Source organism: Scomber japonicus, chromosome 12 (genome assembly GCF_027409825.1).
Source record: "Scomber japonicus isolate fScoJap1 chromosome 12, fScoJap1.pri, whole genome shotgun sequence".
NCBI lineage: Eukaryota > Metazoa > Chordata > Actinopteri > Scombriformes > Scombridae > Scomber > Scomber japonicus.
The window spans coordinates 24,526,909-24,550,457 of NC_070589.1; the positions used below are offsets into that span (position 1 = coordinate 24,526,909).

Sequence of the window (23,549 nt, forward strand, 5' to 3'; positions counted from 1 at the left end):
GCCTTAGTTTTTCTAAAAAATTTGGCTACAGCAGCACAGTCACTGCTTTGCCTCCCTACATTGTTATTCAAAAGCCAAAGTGATTTTAAAAATACCGAGGTCATGAGTCCAAATAAATGGATTAAACAAACACGACGCAAAGTGTAAATTGGCTGAACTTTGGACAAAATGAGGCTACCCCCCCCCCCCCCCCCCCCCTCCACTTCCATAGTTTATCATAGTTCAGCTTAATCATGCCCCTGGCTCCAACCCCTTCCTTAAAACACAGACACAGAGTGGCATCAATCTTGTCATCTAACTCTCTACAAATAAGTAAATAAATAAATGCAAAAGCCAAAACCTCTGATGACCATACAAACACAGAGCACATGGCCATAGTCCCCTGCCCCCTATCTATCTTTCAGATCTGCAGGAAACACAGATTAATTAAGTCATTAACTTATCAAATGAAGACAATAAGAGGCTTTCCATGTCAATCAGGTTGGCATGTAAGGTAAAAGAACATCCTGCTGATGTTAAAGAGGGGCGGCTGCTGGTGGTCTGTGAAACTGCAATCAACCAGATTTGCTTCATATTGAATGAGTCTGAGCGGTTAGCCTCCAGAAACAATATTATGCAGTGTGTAACAGTAAGCTTGCTTCTCCTCAGACCTGCCAACACTGTTTCACCACACGTGAATTTATATGTGATGACTCAGCTTGCGTGTCGTTTGAAAGAATACTGTAAATAGTTCCCCTAATAATGTGTGATAAAGGATCTGAAGTGAAACTGTGAAGTGCAGTTTTTGCAGTCTGTGGTTTTTATTATGGGGAGTGAGTTATTTCAAGCTTAAAATTGAATCCGGGCATGCAAGCAGGTCATCAGTCCAGATTGCGTTTTCAAGCCTTGCAGGGCATTAGAAATTATTTAGCTGTTCCGTGTTCAAATATTTATTTAAATTCAGTGTCTGAATGTGGTACACTCTTGTAAAAATAATGCGGATAGCTCTAACTCTACATTTACTTCAGCAAAAGAGAGTCTAACACAGCTTCTAAATCTATAATAGTTTTATTTGAATAGCACCTTTCATATGAAAAGGAACATCTCAAAGTGCTTTACAACAAAAGAAGCTACATGCACCAACTGCTTCACATAAAAAAAGACAGAAAATTAACATAAAAACATATAAATGTACAAAAGATGAAAAATAAAACCCATCCCATGATATTACTAAACATATGAAACAGATGAAATGAAGTAGAAATACACTGAATGCATACTTCAGTGGTGGTAATTTGAGACTTAATAAGCGAAAACTCATTATATTTCTATATTTCTATTAAATATATTTCACCATGTCTACATCATTTTTAAATCAGTGCCTGTCTAAGTCGCTGCAGCCATAAGCAAACAGAACCTGCTGTTCTCCCAACAGATACAGACTCATCACTGGTTTTGACAAACCGTAACAAGCCACTTTTAGCTCATCCCAGAACGTCTTCCCCCAGGTTTAACCTCACCGTAGGTCTTATCTGTGTTGAGTGCAACTTGAAGCCCCCCCCTAAAAAAAACCATCCTTAATGGTGCTGTGGGGGTTAAAAAACACATACCACTCTCTCTACACGCTCTTTTTCCTGAAACCTACAGTAACAAGGTTTGATATGTGTGTTTTAAGGGTTTATGAGCAGATGTCTTCCTTCCACTTAATTTCCCAAACTATGACACGGTTTGTTGTTTTTTCCAATAAACCCAGACATACCAGAACCACATTCTTTCTATTATTTTATTTAGGCATCTGTGTGTCTATGTTACAATAGGATCTCCATATGCACAGTTTTTCTCAATACCCAGGTTGAACCAATTGCCTTTTCCTCCTTTATAGGCACTGGTGACTATTCTCGCCCATCCATGTTCTCCCTGAAAAAAAACAAACAAAGACCTAAATTTATTCCCAATATCAGTGAAAATGACTTCAGAAAAACGAGAGAGAGAGAGAGAGAGAGAGAAAGAGAGAGATAAACCAACCCAGAACTCTCCCCAGGAGTTCCTGACAATCCAGTGCTCAGTCCCATCCTCTGCCACACCCCAGCCGGCCACAGACACAATATGATTTGGCAAAGCGAGCGGGTGAAACTCTGAGAAGATCCCTCCAGAGTATTCCTCCAGGCTGTCAGTGGCCATCAGCGCACAGCTGAAACACAGAAAGAAGTTGTTCAAGCTGCTGCAGCAACATCTGGCTTTTCTCCTTGTTTTTTTTTTTGCACATTTCTTTGATCACTAAAATCATGAAATAAGTGTCGTAATTGAGATTTGTTTTGGCAGGCTTTTGGCTATCACAGCAGAGCTTTAATTGTGTGTCAGTGTGGACACACAATAAAAACAGTGTGGAAACATTTGAGTGCACACAGTTTTCTGATTCTTTGTGTAACCCCACTCATTAAAAGGAGTACACATATTTTACTAATTTACACACTCATATTTTGTCTACACATTCACAAACTTTAATTTCTCATGCAGTGTTCTTTTGCAAAGATTAATACACAGCTACAAGCAAATCATTTCTGAATATCATTTTACAAGCCCAATATCTTCTTGGGCATATTTGAACCCATACAATTTAAAACCACAACTGCTTTTGTAGCAGTAGCTGTCAAAGCTACACTTGTACTAAAAGTAAGTTGTATGGTTAGATGTACTGGTAGATGGCTGTGAAAAGACCAACTTCACATTTTTAAGCCACATAAAGGTCAGTTGTGTTAATTAAAGTGGATACATGCTTGCATACAACACAATTACATGGTAAAAAAGACTTTATTTGATATATATGTTCAGAGCCATGCGGCTTTAAAATAATGTTTCATGAATTTGAAGATGTTTCAGAGTGAAATAAAATTCATGAAGTGCTGTAAAAGTTTTAAGAATCATTAAATATGCATCTACTACTAAAACTTCCACTAAGATTAAGACTCTGAACAGTTTGGCTTAGATCTCCTCCTTCACACAGGAGGGGGGGGGTGTAGGTGGATGGATGAACAGAAGTGACTGGGGAACAAGACTTACACTACCTGATGGGCCCGTTGGTGTAAATTTCAGCTTTCATGTGGTCTCTTCCAGAAACGTCTCCGTAGTCTCCAACTTTCCACACAGTGTAGTTCTTCACAACGTCACACGCTTGAAAGGAGCACGTTCCACACTGGTTAAACAGCTCACACTCTGTGGACCAACAAAAATCAAAAAGGGAGAAAAGTGTTTTCAGTTATTTAAAAAGCAGGGATGCAACATTAACATTAACTAAATTTCATCATCATCAGCCTCTTTGCAGACTGACTGTTACCTTTTTTTTAGTTGTATTTCCCCCCAAAATAGCTCAGTTTTTTGCCCATACCCACTACATAAAAAGGTGGGGCGGGGGGTGGGGGGGGATTGAAATTAAGTTGATACAGGTGGCAAAAAGTTTTACACAGAAATATACACCTCCAGCAGTTATGGAGAAACACTATAATTCATTTCAAGTTGTGTTTCTGTCCACCTGGTGAATGTAAATCCAATATTTTCTCTTTTTTTATTGTGTTTTTGATCTCTAACAATTCCTGAGGGAAATATTTGGCTCTTTAGCTGCTAAAGGCTCCACAATGTTCACCAGTGAGATGCTAACTGTGTTTATTTCTCATTTGGTGCTGAGCAGGTTGTGTATAGTAGATTATATTTAGAGCTTCTTCTTCTCTGCCTGCTGCAGTCAAAAATTAAGCTATGAGAGCACTGAGAGTGAAACACAACAATAAAGTCTCAGCTAGACAGCTAAACAATGAGCTGAACTTCAAAATAAAGCTCTGTAAAGTCGAGGGGAGCTGCAGAGGTCTCGGCCATCATTTGATACATAAAAAAAATCAATTAAAGGTGCTTTAAAGTGTTACAACACTGAGGGTAACCTGGAGTGAATTTTACTAGTTAGGGTTCTGGTCCCTCCAATAGATTTACATTTGAATCAATAACCTTGACACTAACATCTGCATGTACTCCCGTCTGCAGACTCCATGGCAACCAAAGCATCTATCTCACCAGAGAGAGGGGAACACGAGATAGATAAAACAGCCAGAAGTTGTCTCAAGATCAAAATCAAAATGTTTCTGGGTGAAGAAGACTAGCATGAAGGAGGTAAGGGGAGTGTGTGTTTAGAATAAGGTTGACCAATAACTTCTTTTCATTTAGAGTGCAGAGAAGTAGAAATTACTTTATTGGGTAATATTTGCTGCAGTATGCCAGCCAGGAACATGTGAGGATCTTAAGGTCACTGCACTGCATCATCTCTAATATAAGATTACACTTAGTTTCCTCAATATTGAGCCTAAATTAACACCCCTGGTTAAGACAGTGTCCGAGAGTTCTTCCTTTGATTTGTATAAACTTTTAATAGATCTCAAATCAAAATTGCTTTACTTTGGTTTTTGGCTTGGTAGTTGTTGCAGGTTTCATCAGGAATGCCTTTCTCGTGTGCGTAGCTGTAGACTCTCAGGTGATCTCCTCCGTAACAGGAGCCCGCCCTCCCACAGTCTATCACGTTCTGGACCGACAGGTAAGCCGACGGCCACACTCCTCCACGCTTGATGTTGATACGGTCTTGGTCAAAAAAAGAATACAAATTAGCATGTTGTCTATTGAGTGTATCTATCCACATCTACTCCTCCGCCCTTCCCTCCATTGCCATGGTTACCAGCTAATGCACTGGTGGCTCCCATTGCCCAGCAGGACCCACAGTACTGGGGGATGTGCTGGTTTCTAGTGACGCTCACATAATTCTTCCCGTCAATGTTCCTCCAGTCCCAGGACGCCGGAAGATCTGACGCCTTCACGTACTCATGCGGCCGAGGCTGTGTTCTGAAAATAAAGAAGATGAAGCAGACGTCTAATACCACATTTCTTTATTCACATCAGCTACAACTTGTATTTCTGATAAAGTAAAAGTTATTAATAATGTAAAATATACTTGATTCTTAGACTGAGTATCTTTAATTGCCAAACTGGGTACAATTATAGGTCATCAGCGAAGGGTAATTTAAAACACTTTTGATAAAGTGGTCCTTTATATAATTACTAATGATCACCCTGCACACCATGCAGAAGAGGCATAATTCATAATTTAGTGCCTCCTTGAACCAGTAAATTCCTTAAATGTCCAACTGATACTACTTATTTACAGACAGCATTAAAATGACACAAAACTTTTCTAAATTTCATTTCAGTGGGAAATATTGTGCTTCTTACTTCTCTTTATTAATGTGACAGCTTTAGTTACACTTAAAGTTAAAAATCCCCTCCAGACATGTTTAAAGATGTATGTAAAACAGCTTACTCTACTTTGAATAATAATTAGTGTCTCATGTGGTTTATCCACAAAAACTTTATTTGGTAAAAATCCTTTAAAATTACATCTTCTTATCCCTCATAAAAAAATCCACAGACTATAAATATGTTAAAATATTTAATCTCAAACGTTTAACAGCAGATGTTTCACAGTAAAGTCAGTTTTAGTGTTTGTGTACTGGAGGCTTAAAGTTTCAACATCACACTTGTGTAAGTTGAATATTGGACCAGGATTGGCTCTGGAGAGTCAGACTTATTCATTTAATCACACTTAATTACACTTCGTGGCTAAAGATTAAGCCAGTGTTTCTCAAACTTTTAGGCCAAGAGAAAACACAACAAAACAAAATCAAAAAAACAAATAGTGTCTTCGTCATGTTTCAGATGTCTAGGAGTTGTCTGCAGTTTCACCAAAGACACATCTCCACTCACAGTTTCAAGAAAAATAAGACACAAATATTCATGTATTTCAGAACAAAATATTCAAATCTGCGTAACAGAACTTTGTTTTTTCTTCTTTCTTACACAATCTATGTTCTCAAACCCTCCCAGATTTATCTTATGAGACTTTCAAAACACTTCAAACTAACTCCTAGTTAGTAAATTTAGCAGGAAACTATACTACTATTCTTTTACTTAAATGGGCTTTTAAATGCAGGACTGGTAAAGAAGCACATTGCATATTGTTACTTGTAATGAAGCATATTTATAAAAAAAACCCATAGCTTAACTGTTACGTTAATTAATTTGCATTATTGTGTGATTCTCCACATATAAGTACATGTATAGAAGTTCTTATGAGAACACATTCATATTAAGACTAGGGGGAAATTCAGATATAAAATTAAGTTAAGGTCTTACTTATAATGCCATATTGTTATTTTTGATGCAAAATATGACTGTCATAGTTCTAGCCCCATCATTTCATAATACTGTTATTATAAGGAGAGCCATAATAACCCCTATTATGGCTCTCCTTGCTGTTATAATAACAGTATCGACAGTGAAAAAAAACATATCGGTCGACCTCTAATAAAAACCTTATGATATTTTACTTTATCTTAGTTGAATGAACAATGTTTCATAACCGTTAATTATAAACTTCAGACGCCCAAGTCACAGTTGAGGATTAACATGAACGCGCTTTGAGGTAAACAACAAGCCAGAAATCATCAAACTGTGTCATTTTAAGGATACATGAATTTGTGCATTTATTTCTCTACTCACCTGACAGATTGAGCTCGTCCGTCTGTGATGGGTTTGTAACAAGGTTCAGATAAAAGTTTAGAGACGCTGAGCTCAAGGAGAGATGATGATAAACAAAGGAGCAGAGCTGCTGTTGTTGACGACGCCATGTCTGCCATCCGCCTTCACGTGACGTGACGTGAAGGGCAATGCTCGCCCCCTGTTGGCGAGGACGAGCATTGCACTGGACTACTTTAAACCAGCTGCTGTGATGTAAATAGGCTACAATATAAATATATAACCAGGATTGGGATGGTTACTTTAGAAATGTAATAGATTATAGATTACTAGTCATCTTATTTAAAATGTAATACGTAATGTAACAATTTCAATTACTTAATCAAAGTAATGTAACTTATTACATTTCATCACATTTTGATTACCTTTTCTAATTTTATAATGAATGTTTTCAGCTGTTAGAGTAAGTGTATCCATTAAGCACCAAAGTCTAAATTCAGGTGTTTTTCATGGATACTGACATGATTTATAAGGGAGATCATTTCTTATAAAGCAAGGTTCATCTCTCATTTGTAAATTTTTTCTTTAGTTCATGTAGATTTTGGAATATAAAATAAAGATATTTTATGAAAAAAGTCAAAAGTCTGGCATGAGCTTAATTGGTACTGTGACACCATTTAAGCCCACGTGTGCTCCGAATAAGAACATCACAATTTATTTACAAAATATAAAAAAATGTTGATTTCAAAGAATGAAAAACAACAATACTATATGTATTCAGTAACATTTTAAATATTAAGAAATGAGGAAAAAAACCCTCCTGAGCAAAGTCTGACTTCAGATGTAACTCCCTTTGTAATCATCAATCATCAACGTAATCATTATTTTTTATTAGTTTATTGCCAAGTAGGTTTACATAGCTATATAATGACTTTGCCTTGGTGTTGTGGTATAACAGTTAACATATGAAATGAAAATGAGTTAATCCTAAGTCATAGTAAAAAGTTAGCGAGAGATACTGTAATGTCTGAAGAGGCGACTATACTGTATAGATGAGGTGATAATTCTACTTTATGTTTATTATTGAGGTCGTAGTGGGTGTCGGTGGTGAACCGCAGTGCATTATATTGAAAAGTGTTCCTGATATTTTACCCCCCCCCTAACGTATGCTAATTGAGTGGACAAAATGAACACCATTCATTATAATGCACTCCAGTACACTACCACCCACTATGACCTGAATAATAAATATATAGGAGAATTATCACCTTTCTGACAATGTGAACAAAAACTGAAACTGTATAAGCATCGTAAATACATAATTTATGGCAGTGCTGTTGTATTGCATTAGACTGCACAGGTGTATCTAATGATATATGTGTATTAATTTAGGAATATATGGATATTTTCCTATGACAAACAGAAAGTTTAACAAATGCTTTTAGCAGATAAAACCAAAACTTTGCATTCAGAGTTTGAAGGCAGAGGTGGATTTTATTACTCAAGTCATACTTGAGACTGTTTTGAGATATGCCTACTTTACTTTTTTCCCCCTTACTGTTACTCCCCAGCATTTTAGAGGAATATATTGTGCTTTACTCTCCACTTTATCAATCTGACAGCAATTATTAACTTTGCAGTGTTTCTGTACCTCTGCAGTTTTAACTCCCCAGGAGTATGAATTACTCCCACACGGTCCGGCTCCCACATAAAAATACAACTCACCAGGCCTGAAGTGAAAGTTAATGCATCAGCTTAATGCGCCACAAAGCACCAGAGTGAAATCTGTTACTGTTGCACACTGATACACACAGGATTTGACTTCTGATTCAGTATCAAATCTGGAAAATTCAAGAAAAGTAGGAAAGGAGGCAAACTATTTCTCCTAACACAATCAAATTCACATTATTCACATATATTCATAAAGGCTTTAAAATATATCTTTTATGCCTCTATTTGACAGCTACAGTTGGAGATATGGAAATTAACCTCTATATTTGAAATCATATAAATACAGAAGTTGTGACTCTTAGTAACAATAAAAGCATTTTTGCTGTGTATGTACTATATGTGTATATTGTATTGTTAAGTATTTCAGTTTTAGATTTCTGTTTTCTGTTCTTCTTCTTATTTTTTTGCCTCAGTTGAATAATTTAGTTTTTCTTCACAGCAATCAATAAATGAATCTCTTCTAAACAGAAATAGGTGTTGGAGTCATGCAGATCTTGCAGGCTCAGCAGGAAACTTTTAAATAATGAACTCAGTTCCCAGTTACAATCACATTACACCTAATGCAGTGCCTGATGATTGGTTGGGTTTTCATAGATAATATTCAGCTCCTAACAAGGTTACATTACAGGATGAGGCTCAACTTCAATCAAGGTCCGTTTTTGTGAAGGGAGAAGCACTATTGTTTGTGCTTTTAATGACTAAAACTAGAATCTGATTAGATGTGCATTAGATACCTAATGAACCCTCAACAGGAACACTAGATAATTCACTCACCGGTTACTGTTTGATGCATAATCCATCTTCAGTTTGTGGTCTTTCTCCTGATGATGATGCTGAGCAGCTCATGTTGTGTAGAAGCTACTGAGCAGTAAAAGCTGGTTCAAGTAAAAACACCGTAGGATGGTTTCTAAAAATGAATCAGATGTTTTTTGCTTTTTCTCACATTTTTAAAGGGAAAACATATTAAACTCTGAATAAAAAACACTTAACCCTACTCTAAATAAGATTTTGCTGATTAATTAAATAAAAAAACAACTCAAGGTTCACTTGTCAACAAGTAGCTGAAGTGGCGGTCCTGAGTCACACTGAAAACAAGGTTTCATTTTTATTCTTTCAGTCAGAGAATAAATAATAAATGACCTTGCATCTTTCTCAGTTATTGGTAATTGGTCAACCTCTATCCAGTAAAACACGTTGAGATGCTGGTAAAAGCAAACAGAATTTGATTTGTTTAATTAAAGTTTCCAAAGTCAAGAATGAACTTTCAGGTTTAATATTTCTGTTTTGTTTTTTAGAAGTGAACTTCAGGTTTTGCTTTCCATTCTTCAGAATTGAAGAGTGATTTTTTTCTAGGGCAAAAAGAGCAACAATAAAAAACAATAAGAAATCAATCAGACAAGAATCAGAGATACTCTTTTCCTCGCAATTGCTGTTTTCATGTACCATCACATAATCATTTCTGGCACTCACAATCAACAGCACAGCATTGGAGGGTGGAATATTTCAGATACCTGGGGCCAAACATTCACAAGGACCTGACATGGTCTAACCACAACACCACTGCTGTTAAAAAGACCGAACAACATCTGCATGGCTTCAGGTGCTTAAAGAAATACTGTATGTGCTGAGACCCCAGATCCTCTTGGATTTCTACTGGGGCACCATTAAGATCCCTCTGCTTCACCACCTGGTAAAGCAGCTGCACCAGCATGCACTGCAAGATACTGCATGGGGAGGTTGGTACATCACCGGGTGTGAGCTGCCGAGTCTGCAGGACCTGTACATCCAGCGGAAGTCCCGGTAAGCCCCAGGAAAGACCCCTAACATCCACACAATGACCTGATCTCCCTTCTGTTCTCAGGAAGGATGTGCAAGAGTCTCAAAACACACAAGCAGACTGACCTCCGAACATAAGGCCACTAAATACAACACACACACACACACACACACACACACACACACACACACACACACACACACACACACGTATACATGAAGTGAAATCTAACCTCTGTGCTATATTCCATACCACTGATTGTATATGCAATCTTTGTGACATTTTTTCCAAGTTAATATATACTGTATATGTTTTCAAAAATGTAACTAATTATTTTTGGCTTTTATATAGGTACATTTATTCACTGTTTCTATGGTAATGGAGCCTCCCAAACAAAGTATTTCACATGACTGTACTTGTATAATTGGAGTGATAATAAACATCTTCAATCTTGAATATGACCTGCAGCTGTTTGGGTTGTTGTTGAAAGTCATTCTGGGAAATGTAGGAAATCACTGATTCCAGTATAAATCTTTTTTTAGAGACGCTGAGGTAAAGTTGGTATCATGAAAACGTAAACAGCACTTCATCACAGAGTACGTAACCACAGAGTCAGGACTGCCAACATCAGAAAATGATGATGTATATGTCAGTGAGGTTAGGGAGGCTGAGTGTTCCCGGTAGTCGCTAGCCTCAAATAATTCATTCATCTGTGTTTGAAGCTTCTGAAACATTTACCAAAGAAACCAAACCCTCGTCACTAAATGAGACGTTATAAAAACAGAGCTTTAACTGCGGGCTGAATGAACCTATCCTCTGTTGCTGCATTTTAAATCGCAGACACACTCGGCGTTCCTCCTCATCTTGTCACTTACATTGTGTATTTTCTGAGAGCAGACGCCGCCTACTCTTCCTAAGAAGTCCTTTGTGTTATGAAACACAGAGACTGTTGTCTGCTGCAGGCCAGAGGAATGAAGTGCTGATGACCTTTGACCTCTTAGATCTTTGCTGCTGTGTTAAAAACTAAACTCAGAGGCAATCTTCAGTAATGCATCGTAGCCCTTTAATCAGAGTGCTGTACATCTATCAGGATGTAATGTAATGTTACTAATAAAAGATATCTGTTAATAGTTCTTTGATGGCGCCTGTGTCCTGGATATATGTGCATTAACGTAAGCATCCTGCCTGCTAATGCTGAGACAATACACGGCTTGATGACATTAACAGGCATTGAATCATCAGTTAACAAATGCCAATATCCTGCATCGATTTGCAATAATAAAATAGTGTCTAACGTTGTTCTCTTATATCCAGAGAGAGGAGAAGAAATCATGCTGTCATTGCTATTAAATAAATATAGCTGTGTCATTGCTACATGTATATTTGAGTAGTAGTTGAAGTAACGTAATGTTTTGTAAACCATCAAACCCTTTCAGTGATTATAGTTTGATTTTCATCGTGATTTCAAAACATATGTTTTTTATGTCCCTTAGACCTCGGGACATGGAGATACAGCTCTCTCCCTATTCATTTAGATAGCCGGTTGGTCTTCCTATGGCCAAATAGCTGCCCGGAGGCGTGGCCAGTTTTGCCGCCGAGTGAGATGACTTGCCTATTAGAAGGACTTACTCTACTCTGAGATGGACGCGCAGGTCAGGAAATGACGTAAACGGACCGTATATGGTTTGTTATTTGTGTTATTACGTTACGTGTTGGACTAAATACATGTTGACATATTGAGGAAAGTATTCCGTTTTTATGGAAACGGATTTCATATTTCACAAGAATGGATACTTGGCGAGCTGTACAGAAAGTTCTGAGTCATAAGATGATCGTTGTGGATAAAGGGAAGACTTTGAAGGTATGTAGCATTATAGCTTTTCTTACTTAGCTCAGGGGCTAGCCGAGCTAATCGCTAATACTATTACGGCTGTGAGCAACCATATAAGTCGTGAGTGGTCTTGAATGAATCAGGACAATCTAAGCTTTCCAACAATGTACGGCATGAATATATATGTTTAAGGGTTGGTGTTTAAAACATTCAGAAGAACTTGTGGCTACCTCCTAACATCCGTCCTGTCCCGTAGACGGAACAGCGTGCGTTAAGTGGTTAAAGGATATGTTGACTTGTACATTGAAAGCACTTTTGACTATAATTGTTTCTTGTCCATACATGCCACCAAGTTATGTCCATTTGTCTTTCCTTCATCCTAAACGTCAGGTATCACATCTGTAACTCATCCATTTATCTCCAGGATGAACTATCATGACATTTTGTACATTTGTGGTTTCCAGAGTATGAATCCTACTGACTTCAGTGATCACCAGAATTTTTCCCCTAGTGCCACCAAGAAGTTCACATTTTTGGCATTTAGTGAGATGTTTTGACAACTGTTAGCTAGATTGCTGTGGAATTTGCTACAGATTTTCAATGTCTCTGGTGAATTAATTAAAATTTTATTGAACAATACAGGACAGGGGACACTCCTAGTAAGTGACAGCTAGAGACTTAAAGCAGGGACAGTATAAAATGTTTATTTCACAGTGTCTCAGAAATGTCTGTTTTGTCCCTATACAGGTCCCTATAATATGTTTAAATATCATCACATCAACTGAGAAAATTGAAAATAGGAACATTATTTCTTATTTCCAATTCATGAGTAGGAAAATATTGTATCAGAGAGTCAATCAATCAGTTATTATTTGCATGTGCGCAGAAAAAAAAATAATTTGAAGGAATAGGGTGATTTTATTACTCAATTAATACCTGTGTTGAGATCTGATTGCTGGTACTATTTATTCCCCCCCACCCCCAGCACCACCAGCAGGTAGAAGTTTTCCATTATTCAGTAACTTGAGCGCAAAACTTTGAGTTAGTGTTGATGACTCATCTAGTACCATCATTAGCTCTCATTTTTTAATTTGAGCAATATTTTTAACTACAACTAGAAAATATGAGATTCCCATCAACCTCAGCTGTACTTTATATTCAATGCTAATTAGCACACTAGCAAACTAAAACTAAGGTGTTGAATTCCAAGTGTTAAACACAAGTATGTTTAATGATAAGCTCATTGTCATTGTGAGCATGTGAACATATGGACTTAAGCATTTAGCTCAATGTACAGTTACATACAGCCTCACAGAGACACTAGCAATAGACATGTTGTTATATCATGAAAGAATAACTTGTATAACCAAACTGTCATATTTAAACAATTGCCATGTACCTAAAAGAGCTGACAACATTTCAAAAGGTGCCATTAAATGAACACAAACTGGAGTTACAGGTTAAGGTTTTCAACAGTGATATGTGTCTGTCTAAATTCCAAAAGAGATGATCTGCCCGCAGTCACCACAGAAATATACTAAAAAGCCCACTTAAGTAGAGGCACCTTCAGAGTGCATGGAAAGTGCATCCATGTAAATATTGAACGCGCACACAGTGTAGATTTCACTCACAGATCAATATTGAAGCAATCTGGACGTTAATCTCATTTGCACTTTTCTTCTTGGCAAATGCTGCTGCAGACTGGTAGTGAGGGATCTTCAGCATCAAATCATTAGAATCAGCTTAGACTCAGCATGAGGAAGGATTGTCTCTGTTCACATGAATATTTTAGGCTGGCAGGGTCTCTGTGCCACTAGAATCAATACTCTATTTATCCACAAAATAATTCATTCCTGCAAGTGTCTTTCTGGCAGACTAACTGACCATTTTTGCAAAAGAAAAAAAAATCAATCTGCTGGTAGAGTACAGTGTGATATGGTTGAGAGATCCTAAACAAGTGCATGAGTTGAACTTGAGTCAAGATGTTTTGCTGGCTGCCATTTCTAAGCTTAACAGGGACTGTCGATCTAAAAGCTTCAGAGCATCATATCTGTAAAAGAGCTACTGTCATCTTGTCAACATAGAGTATACATCTTTGGTTCCTGACTGTCTTTCATTGAATTAACAGTCTGTGTGATCACGAATGAAACAGAAAATTTCTCACTTTTATATTTATTGATGACATTTTGATCTACAGCTCCCATCCCATATCAGGTACATGGATGAGCATCACAGCAGTCCCATATATGTTGGGTCAGTTATCCAATCTGCTGCTGTAACACCCACCGCTCTTCTGGTTCCAGGCTTTCCACCTGATTTTGGAAACAGGCAATTGAAATTTGCTCCCATTCAGTCATGCTAAAGATGTTGGATGGGGTTGTTGGGGTCAGGGCTTTGGGCAGGCCAAAACCATTTTTTTACGGACCTGGCTTTGTGCACTGAAGTATTTTGATGTTGAAACAGGAAAAGGTTATACTAAATATTAAGATTTAAGAAGTAAGAGGCCTTGTCCAAACAAACAGTTCAGGGGTGTCTAGTTACGCAGAAAACTACAAATGAACCACAGAAACACCACATTAAAATAAAGTAATGATGAATGCTGATACACTACATTTATGATACTAGATATTAATTTAAAGTTATCAGACTTTTTTTAATCCTTGCAAATAGACTTTTATTCATGCAGAAATATGAAATCTACACACCTCCATCAGTGAGTCATTATCTTTTTCTTTTTTATCAAACAAATCAAATTTAAACCTTTTCTTCCCAGTATGCATTCAACTAAAAATCCCATTACCTTCCCCTTCTTGATAAAGATCATATTTCTACGTGGCTATTTTGTGACTTACTGTCCCTACCTTTAAGCTATTGATTATCATATTTCTCGACACAATGTCATTTGGAGGCAAGAACAGGAATCAAATATAGAAAACAGGCAATTTGTTGAATTTCTCATAATTGTGGACACAGTGTGAGGCAGGTGAGTCAGGAGTAACTGACCTGAACCTCCACTGTGAACTGTGCACAACTGTTTTGTCCATTTGGCCCCGGGGCTTATCAATAACTCCCTCTCAAGGACTGGATGAATAATGGATCAAAGACAAATGTTACTTAAGATTCAAATCCATCTGAGGGATTAGATCAGCAAGTCCGGACTTCAAACAAGGAGAAACAAATCAAGGCCTGACGACTGATGTTTTGAGGTTGGTTATTGATTATTTCTGGCTGCAGTTCAGGGCCTCATGGTGACTCTCTGGCTGCTCCCACATGACCGCTGCAGCAGAGTATATCCAGCCTGTCTGGATTTCCAGTGAAAAGTCAGGCTTTAGGGCAGAGGTTGGCAGCACGCATGTTGATGATCTCTCAAAGTCAGCTTTTCCCTCAGCAGCTTTTAGCAATTTATTTTTCTTATTTTCATAAACTGAATCCATTTTGGTGATTAGGCCAAGCGATGATTCATCATTTCACAAAAAAGACCTTTGCTGTGCTAAGTGCCCTGCGTTTCCACGTGGAGGTACAGGAGGGTCATTTGGCGCTGTCCTGATGACTCCCATCATACCTTGCTTTCCTCCTGCCTAATGCACTTTGGAGAAAATAACAGCATGGATCATTTCCTTGTCAATATAGTCATTAAACATATCAAATCATGCATGATTGATTGGTTTTATTCATATGTAATGCTGTAGTACTGAGTTTAGACTTGGCTGCTCCTCTTTATTGTATCCATAACAAGTAAACATGAGGTCAGCACTCTGTGGCTTTGATTTCAATGCAGTTTCCAGTTGTGATAAATGACTGAAAATGAAGTTTTAAGTGTTAGCTAAGTGTTAACCACAATATTTTGAACTGTTTCTGTTGTGTTGGGAGGTGTACTTTTAAACTTTGGATATTGCCAGAGTAATTGTTTCCCTCTGCTTCCAGTGTTTATGCTAAACAAAGCTAATTGCTTTCTGGCTCTAAATAATGCTCCATATTCAAAGTCCAACTGAAATTAAACTGCCTTTTTGTTGTCTACCACAGGATACATATCTGCTCTGTTGCCCCATGCTCCCATTTGAAAAAAAATCATAAACCAAAGAGGATAATCATATGTTTCAAATTATTTTATTTCATGACGGTACTCTCTAGTTTTACATTATTTAAATTAAATCATCCACATATGTAGCTGGAGTGCTTATTTCAATACAACGTATTAAATCAAGGATGCAACTGATGATTATTTTCATGATCATGTTTGGTCTATAAAGAGAGGAAGAAGAAAATGATGAAAATTGTTGATCACTGTTTCCAAAATCCCAAAATGAAACCTTAATGTCTTGTTCCAACAGTCCATAACTCAAATATACTCAGTTTACTAACATAGTGGATAAAAGAGACCAGAAAATACTCACATTTAAGAAACTGGAACCAGGGAATTTAGGATTGTTCCTTTAAAAAATGACTCATAACAATAATCAATTATCAAAATGGTTGGCGATTAATTTCCTGTTGCTCAATGAATTGACTAATCTTTGCAGCTCTTAATCAAATCTGGAAAGAGGCTACAACATGTCATTTTATCATAGACAGAGAAGATGGTCACACTGAGCCTGACTGCATCCTGCTACTCAACAGAAGAGCCACAGACTGTGAACAACAACCCACAGTAACTTTACTAAGTCCTTATATATGGAAGCCCATTTCTGTGATGAAAAAATATCCTGTAAGTCAATATAATGAGAAACCATCTCAAAATAACGACTTAGTATCTCAAAATGACTTAGTAACTCAAAGTATTGAGAAACTATCTCAAAATAATATCTTATTAGTTTCTCGTTATTTTGAGATTTATTATTTTGAGATACTAAGACATTATTTTTGAGTCTTGACTTGATTTACTTTTTTTTTCTGCAACATAGCTTGCTGAACTTGTGGGATATTTTTTATATTGCTGTATTGGTCATTTTACTTCTTGGACCAGTGCTGTGAACAGTGGATTGAAACAGCTGCTAAAGGCAAACAACAGTATCCTTATTAGGTTACATTTTTATTTTAGTTTTGAAGTAAAGGTAATATACACAAATTACTCTCAAGCTCAAGTTATTTAAGTGATTTTCAAACTATTACAGTACATAACTGCCGCAATAATATTATAACGCATACTAATAATCTGAAGCAGATTTCTTTCTTTTTGTTTTCTGTCTTGTTTTACACTGAGGTCAGAGGTCAAATTCAGCTTACATTTGCATAAAAGGATTCAGCATCTTCATCAAGGACACCTCAGCAGATGTCACATGGATTCAAATTCTGTACTTTTCCTGTCACAACCAACACCACAAAGATGCCCCCCCAACATTTCTCAAGTATTTTGGATAAATTCATGAACAGATTTGAGCAATCTGGGTTTGAGGTTTGAGTCACGATACATCTATTTTCCCCCCTCAAATTTAATTAGAGAAGTTTTTTTTGTTTTGCTACAATGCTCATAATTTTTTCAAAAACTGAAAACATGTTTGGTGAACTGATCTCTCCTGCCTCCAAGGAGAAGACTGACAGGTCTGTTTTGCAGTAATATTAGATTGCAGTGGATGTTTTGTGCAAGCTGCTTTCAAACCAGTAGGCGTCGCTGTTTCCCTCTAATAAACAGCTGGATATCAGATTTGAGGGGATGCAATAGTCAGTGAAATCCTCTTGAAATCCCTAAAATGTTGCTGGAAGTGGGTTTTGCTTTTTTCCCCTTAAAGATGCACATTTAAAAAACAAAAGCGAAATGTTAAAATATTTTTACATGCTGAGAGTAAAGCTTTTGGATTTGTGACACGTTTATCTTATAATACTTGTGGTATTTGCATCCATCCCCTGCGTCCCACCTCTTGCCTCCAATTATCACCGGGGGCTGGATCGTTACCAAAGGACGACTTGTGATTGGTTGAGCTGGATGTCAATCACAGGCTCCGTCCTGTAGCCTCCTGTTGGTGAATGCAGTCCACACCAGAAGTCAGAAAGTCAAATTTCACTAAAGGGACCGAACGGGAAGGGCAGATTGATCCGAGGTTTCTGAGTGTTCTTTAAACGCTCCACAGACAAGAAGTGAAATTAGACTTTATAATATTTTGAATATTGCTAGTTAATGTGGTTTTGAAGTTAAAAATAGAGAGGTTAATTGGACTTTAGGACTTGTTGGCTCCTTTCTCCGGCATTTTTACGCGCTCTTCTGCGCACACCTGAGTCCGCTTGCTCCGTTTTTTGCTGCCTCAACATGACTTCAACGCACTTGAGCAACTAAACTATATCATGGTGACATTATTCACCGGTGACTCGTCTGCTGTGGTAAAGCTTGGTAAATGCGCAGCCTCTTACTATGGAATAAACGGCGCCCAGGTGTCTTTAGGGAGAGCTGATGTGGCCGTTTGGAGGAGCGCACCAGTTTGATGCCAGCTGGGATTTGACAGAGCGCAGGAGTTTGGGATGCAAGAGAAACCCTAGAGAGACAATCCTCGGCTTCTTTTACCTGGATTCAACACGGACTACCCAGAGCCATGGCCTCTGAGGTGGTGTGCGGGCTGGTCTTCAGGTTACTGCTGCCACTATGTCTTGCAGCTGGTGAGTTTTGTTTTTCTAAATTTTCTAAATTTCAATTTTGTTTTACGCATTTGAATTTGGCCTAAAGTGCTATGTGTGTGCACCAGGTTGGGCTGGGAAATTGACCAATTAATAGTTAATAACCTTAAAGTGAAGTCACTGATATTATCTTACAAATCTACAATAATTAATACAAATGAAACTTTAAAGGAAGGCTCTTACTTTAATATTTGTACTCAGTGATTCATCTTCATTTTTATTGGACTTTAAACACTTTCTTTTTTACACTGGGGCTTTCATTCAAGATCTAAACTACAGTAGTTGAAACCTAAAATATCTGAGTATACAGATTGTTATGAGCAGAAATCACATTAATGTCTGTGTGAAATGCTGATAGATTATTATGGTGATTTGTGATTGACTTCTTCATGCTGGAGGTCACAGTTCATCTGTCACCACTGCTGATGTCTTTACTCTGAAATCTGACCCCCTAAAAAACATCACAGTAATTTAAAGCATTTAAAGACAAATCTAATGATTAAAAACAGACTAATATTAAGTGCATCTTTTTGTCCTCTCACAGTTTGTAATTCTGTAATTCAGTCACAGATGAGTTTTTGTTGAATGACACAAAACTACAACTATAACACCTTTAATTATAATATCATGAATTAATATCTGTGGTGTCTAGTATGGTTTCTGGATGTTGCTTATTGGTTATTAACGAATTATCAGTGTTATTATTGATTGCCGAACCACTGATTAGGCATTCAGTACATGACTGTTGTGTTAATGTTGTTAATGAACATTTATATTGATTAGACATTGTTACAGCTACATGCCGTGTTTTGATTTTCAGTCAGTGGTGATTTTTTGCAGACTTTGTTGTTTTTGTTTACGGCACTTGTAACTTTTTTTTTTTTAAACAACAGCACTCTACACAGATGTGTTGCTGATTCACCGCTTTGCTATGCTGGTTTAGAAGATGATTCATCCTTAACACGGAGGGTTGTTTGGACTTAGGAGTCACTTCTACCACTTTGAATGGAGGAGACCTATCATTAGAAGAAGAAGAATAATAAGAAGACATACATGCTGGTTTAGAGTTGGTGGAAATGATGCTTGAAGGTATCATCACACCTCGGATGCAGGCTCTATTAAATGGAGCTTACTTTGTGTTTTAAGCTGTAATTCTGTGGTAGGCCACAAGTGAAAATGATTAGTGTCTAACTGCCACTGAGGTTGTACTGTGGTGTCTGTGTAAGACTAATGAGGGCGGCTGAGGTACTTTTAAAGCTAACAGCATGCTTTCTATAGATAAGACCCACTCAGTACCACCATAATGCATCACTTGACAGCCGGACGCCCCCCTTTATTTCCAAAAGCAATTGTGAGGCCATGCATTGTCTCCATTAATTCGTGGAAAGTCGTTTTAACAGTATGAATTAATAATGTGGTCGTGAGGGAGAGAAGAATTGCTTTCCCTTTTATCGTAAACATAACTTTAATATTTGATGTTTTTTCAGAGTGCAAATGAGCTCTTGTCATTCACTGCAGCTGTACACAGTAACTGACAGGATGAAGGAAATGTAAAGTGGAAACGTGTGGATGAACAGACAGCATTTGAGATGAGAGTGATGCTGATATCTGTCATCTGGCATCAGCTGAATTTCATTCAGTTTTTCCTTTAAAATTGAGTAAAGTAAATCACCCAGTAGCTCACAGTCTATTGCAAGTTCTTAGTTTTTTGGCCTTCATCTTGAATGTTTTTGGGGCTAAATAGACAAAAAAAGGTTAGTTTTTTTGGCCTCTCTGTGTTTGATAAACATTAAGGAAACACGGCTACACAGCAGATGTTATCCGACTCCTAACATCTCCCTTACTGTATACATCCAGAAGAGTAATATATGTTGCCGCTCCTCGCTGCTCTCGTGTCCTAGTGAAAGACCTGTCTGCTGACGTTACATAGTCTCAGCTTCCTGTTGGCCATCTGACAGCACCTCTATTGAAAAGCGCAGAACTGCTCGGCCAATGTGTACACAGTCCCTCTACCACCACACACAGACACACACACATTTGCACACAGCTACAGTTTCGCTCATCAAACAGGCCGCTGTTTATGTGTTTACTGGCACTGAGTTTGGAGTGAGAACATGATTATGAGCATACAGATACCAAATATTCAACGTAAAGTACAACACTGACCCAGACAGAGATATCTGTGGATGTGCAGATGCTTAGTCTATGATACTTGTTTTAGTTTGTGAGTTTTAATAGAATAAGACAAAATACATTTCTTTTTATACATCGTCTACGTCAGAAATCACATACTAGACACCACATACTCAATATGTGTGCTACCGTTCAACATACATGTGTAAATAAACAGTAGTATGTATCTTTTCAGACGGATTTAGCACTTCCTGAGAGCCTCTTTGTTGGGTGGAGACGTGTAACCATGGTAACCCGTGCCAACCATAAAGTCTGAACTAATTTAATATAATATATCGGGCCAAGCAGAGGGCAACCTCACTTGGATTGAAGTGCCACTGCCAGTGCTTGCATACTCTAATATTCCCCTGGAAATATTATGCATTTCACGTACTATTGGTTTCATATGGTTTCAGACATAAAATTCTCCAAGCAGCCACAGTCGGTGGTCAAGAGGACTGTCTGTGTGAAAATGATGCTTTTAGCCCACTGAGATTGTAGTTGGCACTGATGATAACAGCCTACCCTAATGTTTAAACGCATTAGAACAAAAACAGTCCAACCAAAACTACACTAAAATGTTCAAATCAAGCAGAAACAGCATTTACTTCTGAAAATGTGGTAAAAAAATTACTGCGGATAAGTGCTGTGTTTGAAATCAAAGGTTTTGTAAGGAAAAACAAGCCTTTTCCAACTTGTTTGGCAAAAAAAAAAGAAATACGAAAAAGCTGTCAAATATGCTCAAAACCTTTCAAGTGGTTACACAAAATAAATCAGAAGCAGAGTGAAGCACACAAAAAGAGATAAACAGCAAATTCTGAGCTGAAAACAAAGGCAAATAGCGTCTTATGTCAGGGTTAAAATTGTTTTCAGGGTCAAGAAAAAAGCCAAACTAAAGTTAATCCCTAATTTCAAAATGAAAACTGTCAAATGTCTTCTCCAACATCTAAACTCGCTGTGCCAATTCGGTCTGTAAACCAATCAGAGGCAGAGTTGTGTACACAAGAAACCCCAGAGTTATGATATATGGTGCCAGGAGTAAATAAATCTGTTTTTCAGTCGTTAACAAAAACAAATTCAATGGTGAGCAAAGTCAGGAAATGGACCTCAGATTCCTCAAAGTCTGAACATGAGGTAGAAGAACAGAGATGACATGGAAAACAGAGCTGTGGTGTAACTGTTGTCTGATTAAGTAGGTATGAGAGATGTGCTGGTATCAAATGTTCATGCTACGATTGTTGTTGGTAAAGTATCACAGTAAACGGTATAATAATCACATCCTGAAATCATACTGTTAGTGCTGAACTTAAGTTAAATGACTTCACACGGTTGACTGGAAATCAATTTAAATGCAGCTCACTGTTTGTTAGATTTTTTACGCACCCCACTCATATTTTGGTGAAATTGGTCAGTTGATTTCTAGAGTGCTTACTTTGTGGTTAGTTTTATCTGCTGGTTGTTAACGGTTAAATTAATGTTTAAATAGCAGAGAAAACAATAACAGTTATACTGGGCTCTGATGGGCCGCTGCTGAGGAAGGCAGGAGAGCTGCTCCGTTTTTTATTATTATGTAAGAAACTTTGTGTTACATTGCATTTGTGTGAAAAGTTTAAGTCCCAATTAAAAAGCAGAATTAATGAACACTGAAGCTCGGCATTGCTCAATTAAGTTCAGAGGTCAGACTTTATGACCTTCTATTAGCGCACATGTTTACTGGTTACTACTTAAACACTGCTATAAGTCATCTATATGTCACATCCTAAATTTCAAGTAGAGCCTGATACTGGATTTTTGAGACTGGTGCTGATACTGATATTAGGGAGTCAAAAAAAAAATTCCAGTAGTGACATATCGGCTGATAATATACACAGTATATATAGTATATGTACATCAGCACCCATTTTTTGCAGTGATCGATAAATGTGGTTATCAAACACTTCTGAAAGATCAAATATATAAGTGATATATGCTGCCTATACATCTTTAAACAAAATCATATTAGCACACATCGTACAACATAGACACTGATACGGATTTATCTGATACATTGGACAATATCAGCTCAAAATATTGGCTGACTGATATATCGGTCAGGCTCTAGTTTCAAGTTTTGTGATCTGAAGAAAACTGTAAACTTCTGTACCACAGCGGTATAGACTTGATATAGTATGCTCTTTATTATTCTCTTCAGAGGGGTTTAAATTCCTCTGTTATCTCCCGGTGCTCGGCTAGGCCAGACACCGCACCCCCTTATCTTCTGTCATGACATTTATGTTTTTGGGCTCAAACTCTGAAGTCGGTTGGCCTTGATTTCACATTTACGACCGATCTGATCCTCTCCTGTTTAAACTGTGCGCGGGCTGTAATAATAGCTTTTATTGTGAGAGACAAAAAAACCCCGATTCGGCTGGTGAATGGGGATTTTTTTTTTTTTGCAGTAATCTACGTCTGAAAACAACAGCAGTTTATTTTCATTCCCTGTGTAAAAATCCTCAAATGGTGAGTCATACAGCGAAGGCAAATGGTCAGGAAGACTGCGGTCAAGTGTCTGCAGGAAAGCAGTGGGAGCGGAGCCATTCAGATAGAGATATATAATCTGCATCTCCACAGTTTAGATACAAAAGGACCACAGATATGAAACTCTGGACAGATGACTAATGGTGGCAGCAGACGCTACACTGCCAACTTGGGCAAAACAGGCAGGTTTAGAGCTTATTTAATGCCACATTTGACAGAGATAAAATGAAGTGGGTGGGGATAGGAATGGTGCAGTGAGGGAGACCAAAAATTATAGATTGTGATTCATTCTCTCCTCATTCACTTAGGCTGCACCATGCTTGTTGAAAAGAAGGAAAAAATATGACAAACAATACGGATAAATGATGGTTGGAC

At 37.6% G+C, this 23,549-nt stretch overlaps 2 protein-coding genes across 2 annotated transcripts in view; one reads left to right on the forward strand and one right to left on the reverse strand.

Annotated features, from left to right (window-relative positions):
* Positions 1-1,628: 1,628 nt before the first annotated feature.
* On the reverse strand, positions 1,629-6,716 carry LOC128368886 (cathepsin Z). Its single transcript, XM_053329791.1, has 6 exons — positions 6,568-6,716; positions 4,691-4,854; positions 4,417-4,596; positions 3,045-3,192; positions 2,005-2,170; positions 1,629-1,896 (listed from the first exon to the last, which is right to left on the reverse strand). Exons 1-6 carry the CDS (start codon positions 6,702-6,704, stop codon positions 1,783-1,785), a joined length of 909 nt encoding a protein of 302 aa, XP_053185766.1. The 5' UTR covers positions 6,705-6,716; the 3' UTR covers positions 1,629-1,782.
* A 16,437-nt stretch (positions 6,717-23,153) lies between these two features.
* Positions 23,154-23,549, forward strand: part of LOC128369236 (piezo-type mechanosensitive ion channel component 2) — a 91,087-nt gene continuing 90,691 nt past the window's right edge. The window contains 2 exon segments of the mRNA XM_053330241.1: positions 23,154-23,180; positions 23,182-23,266. Coding sequence (XP_053186216.1) covers positions 23,154-23,180; positions 23,182-23,266 — 112 coding nt within the window.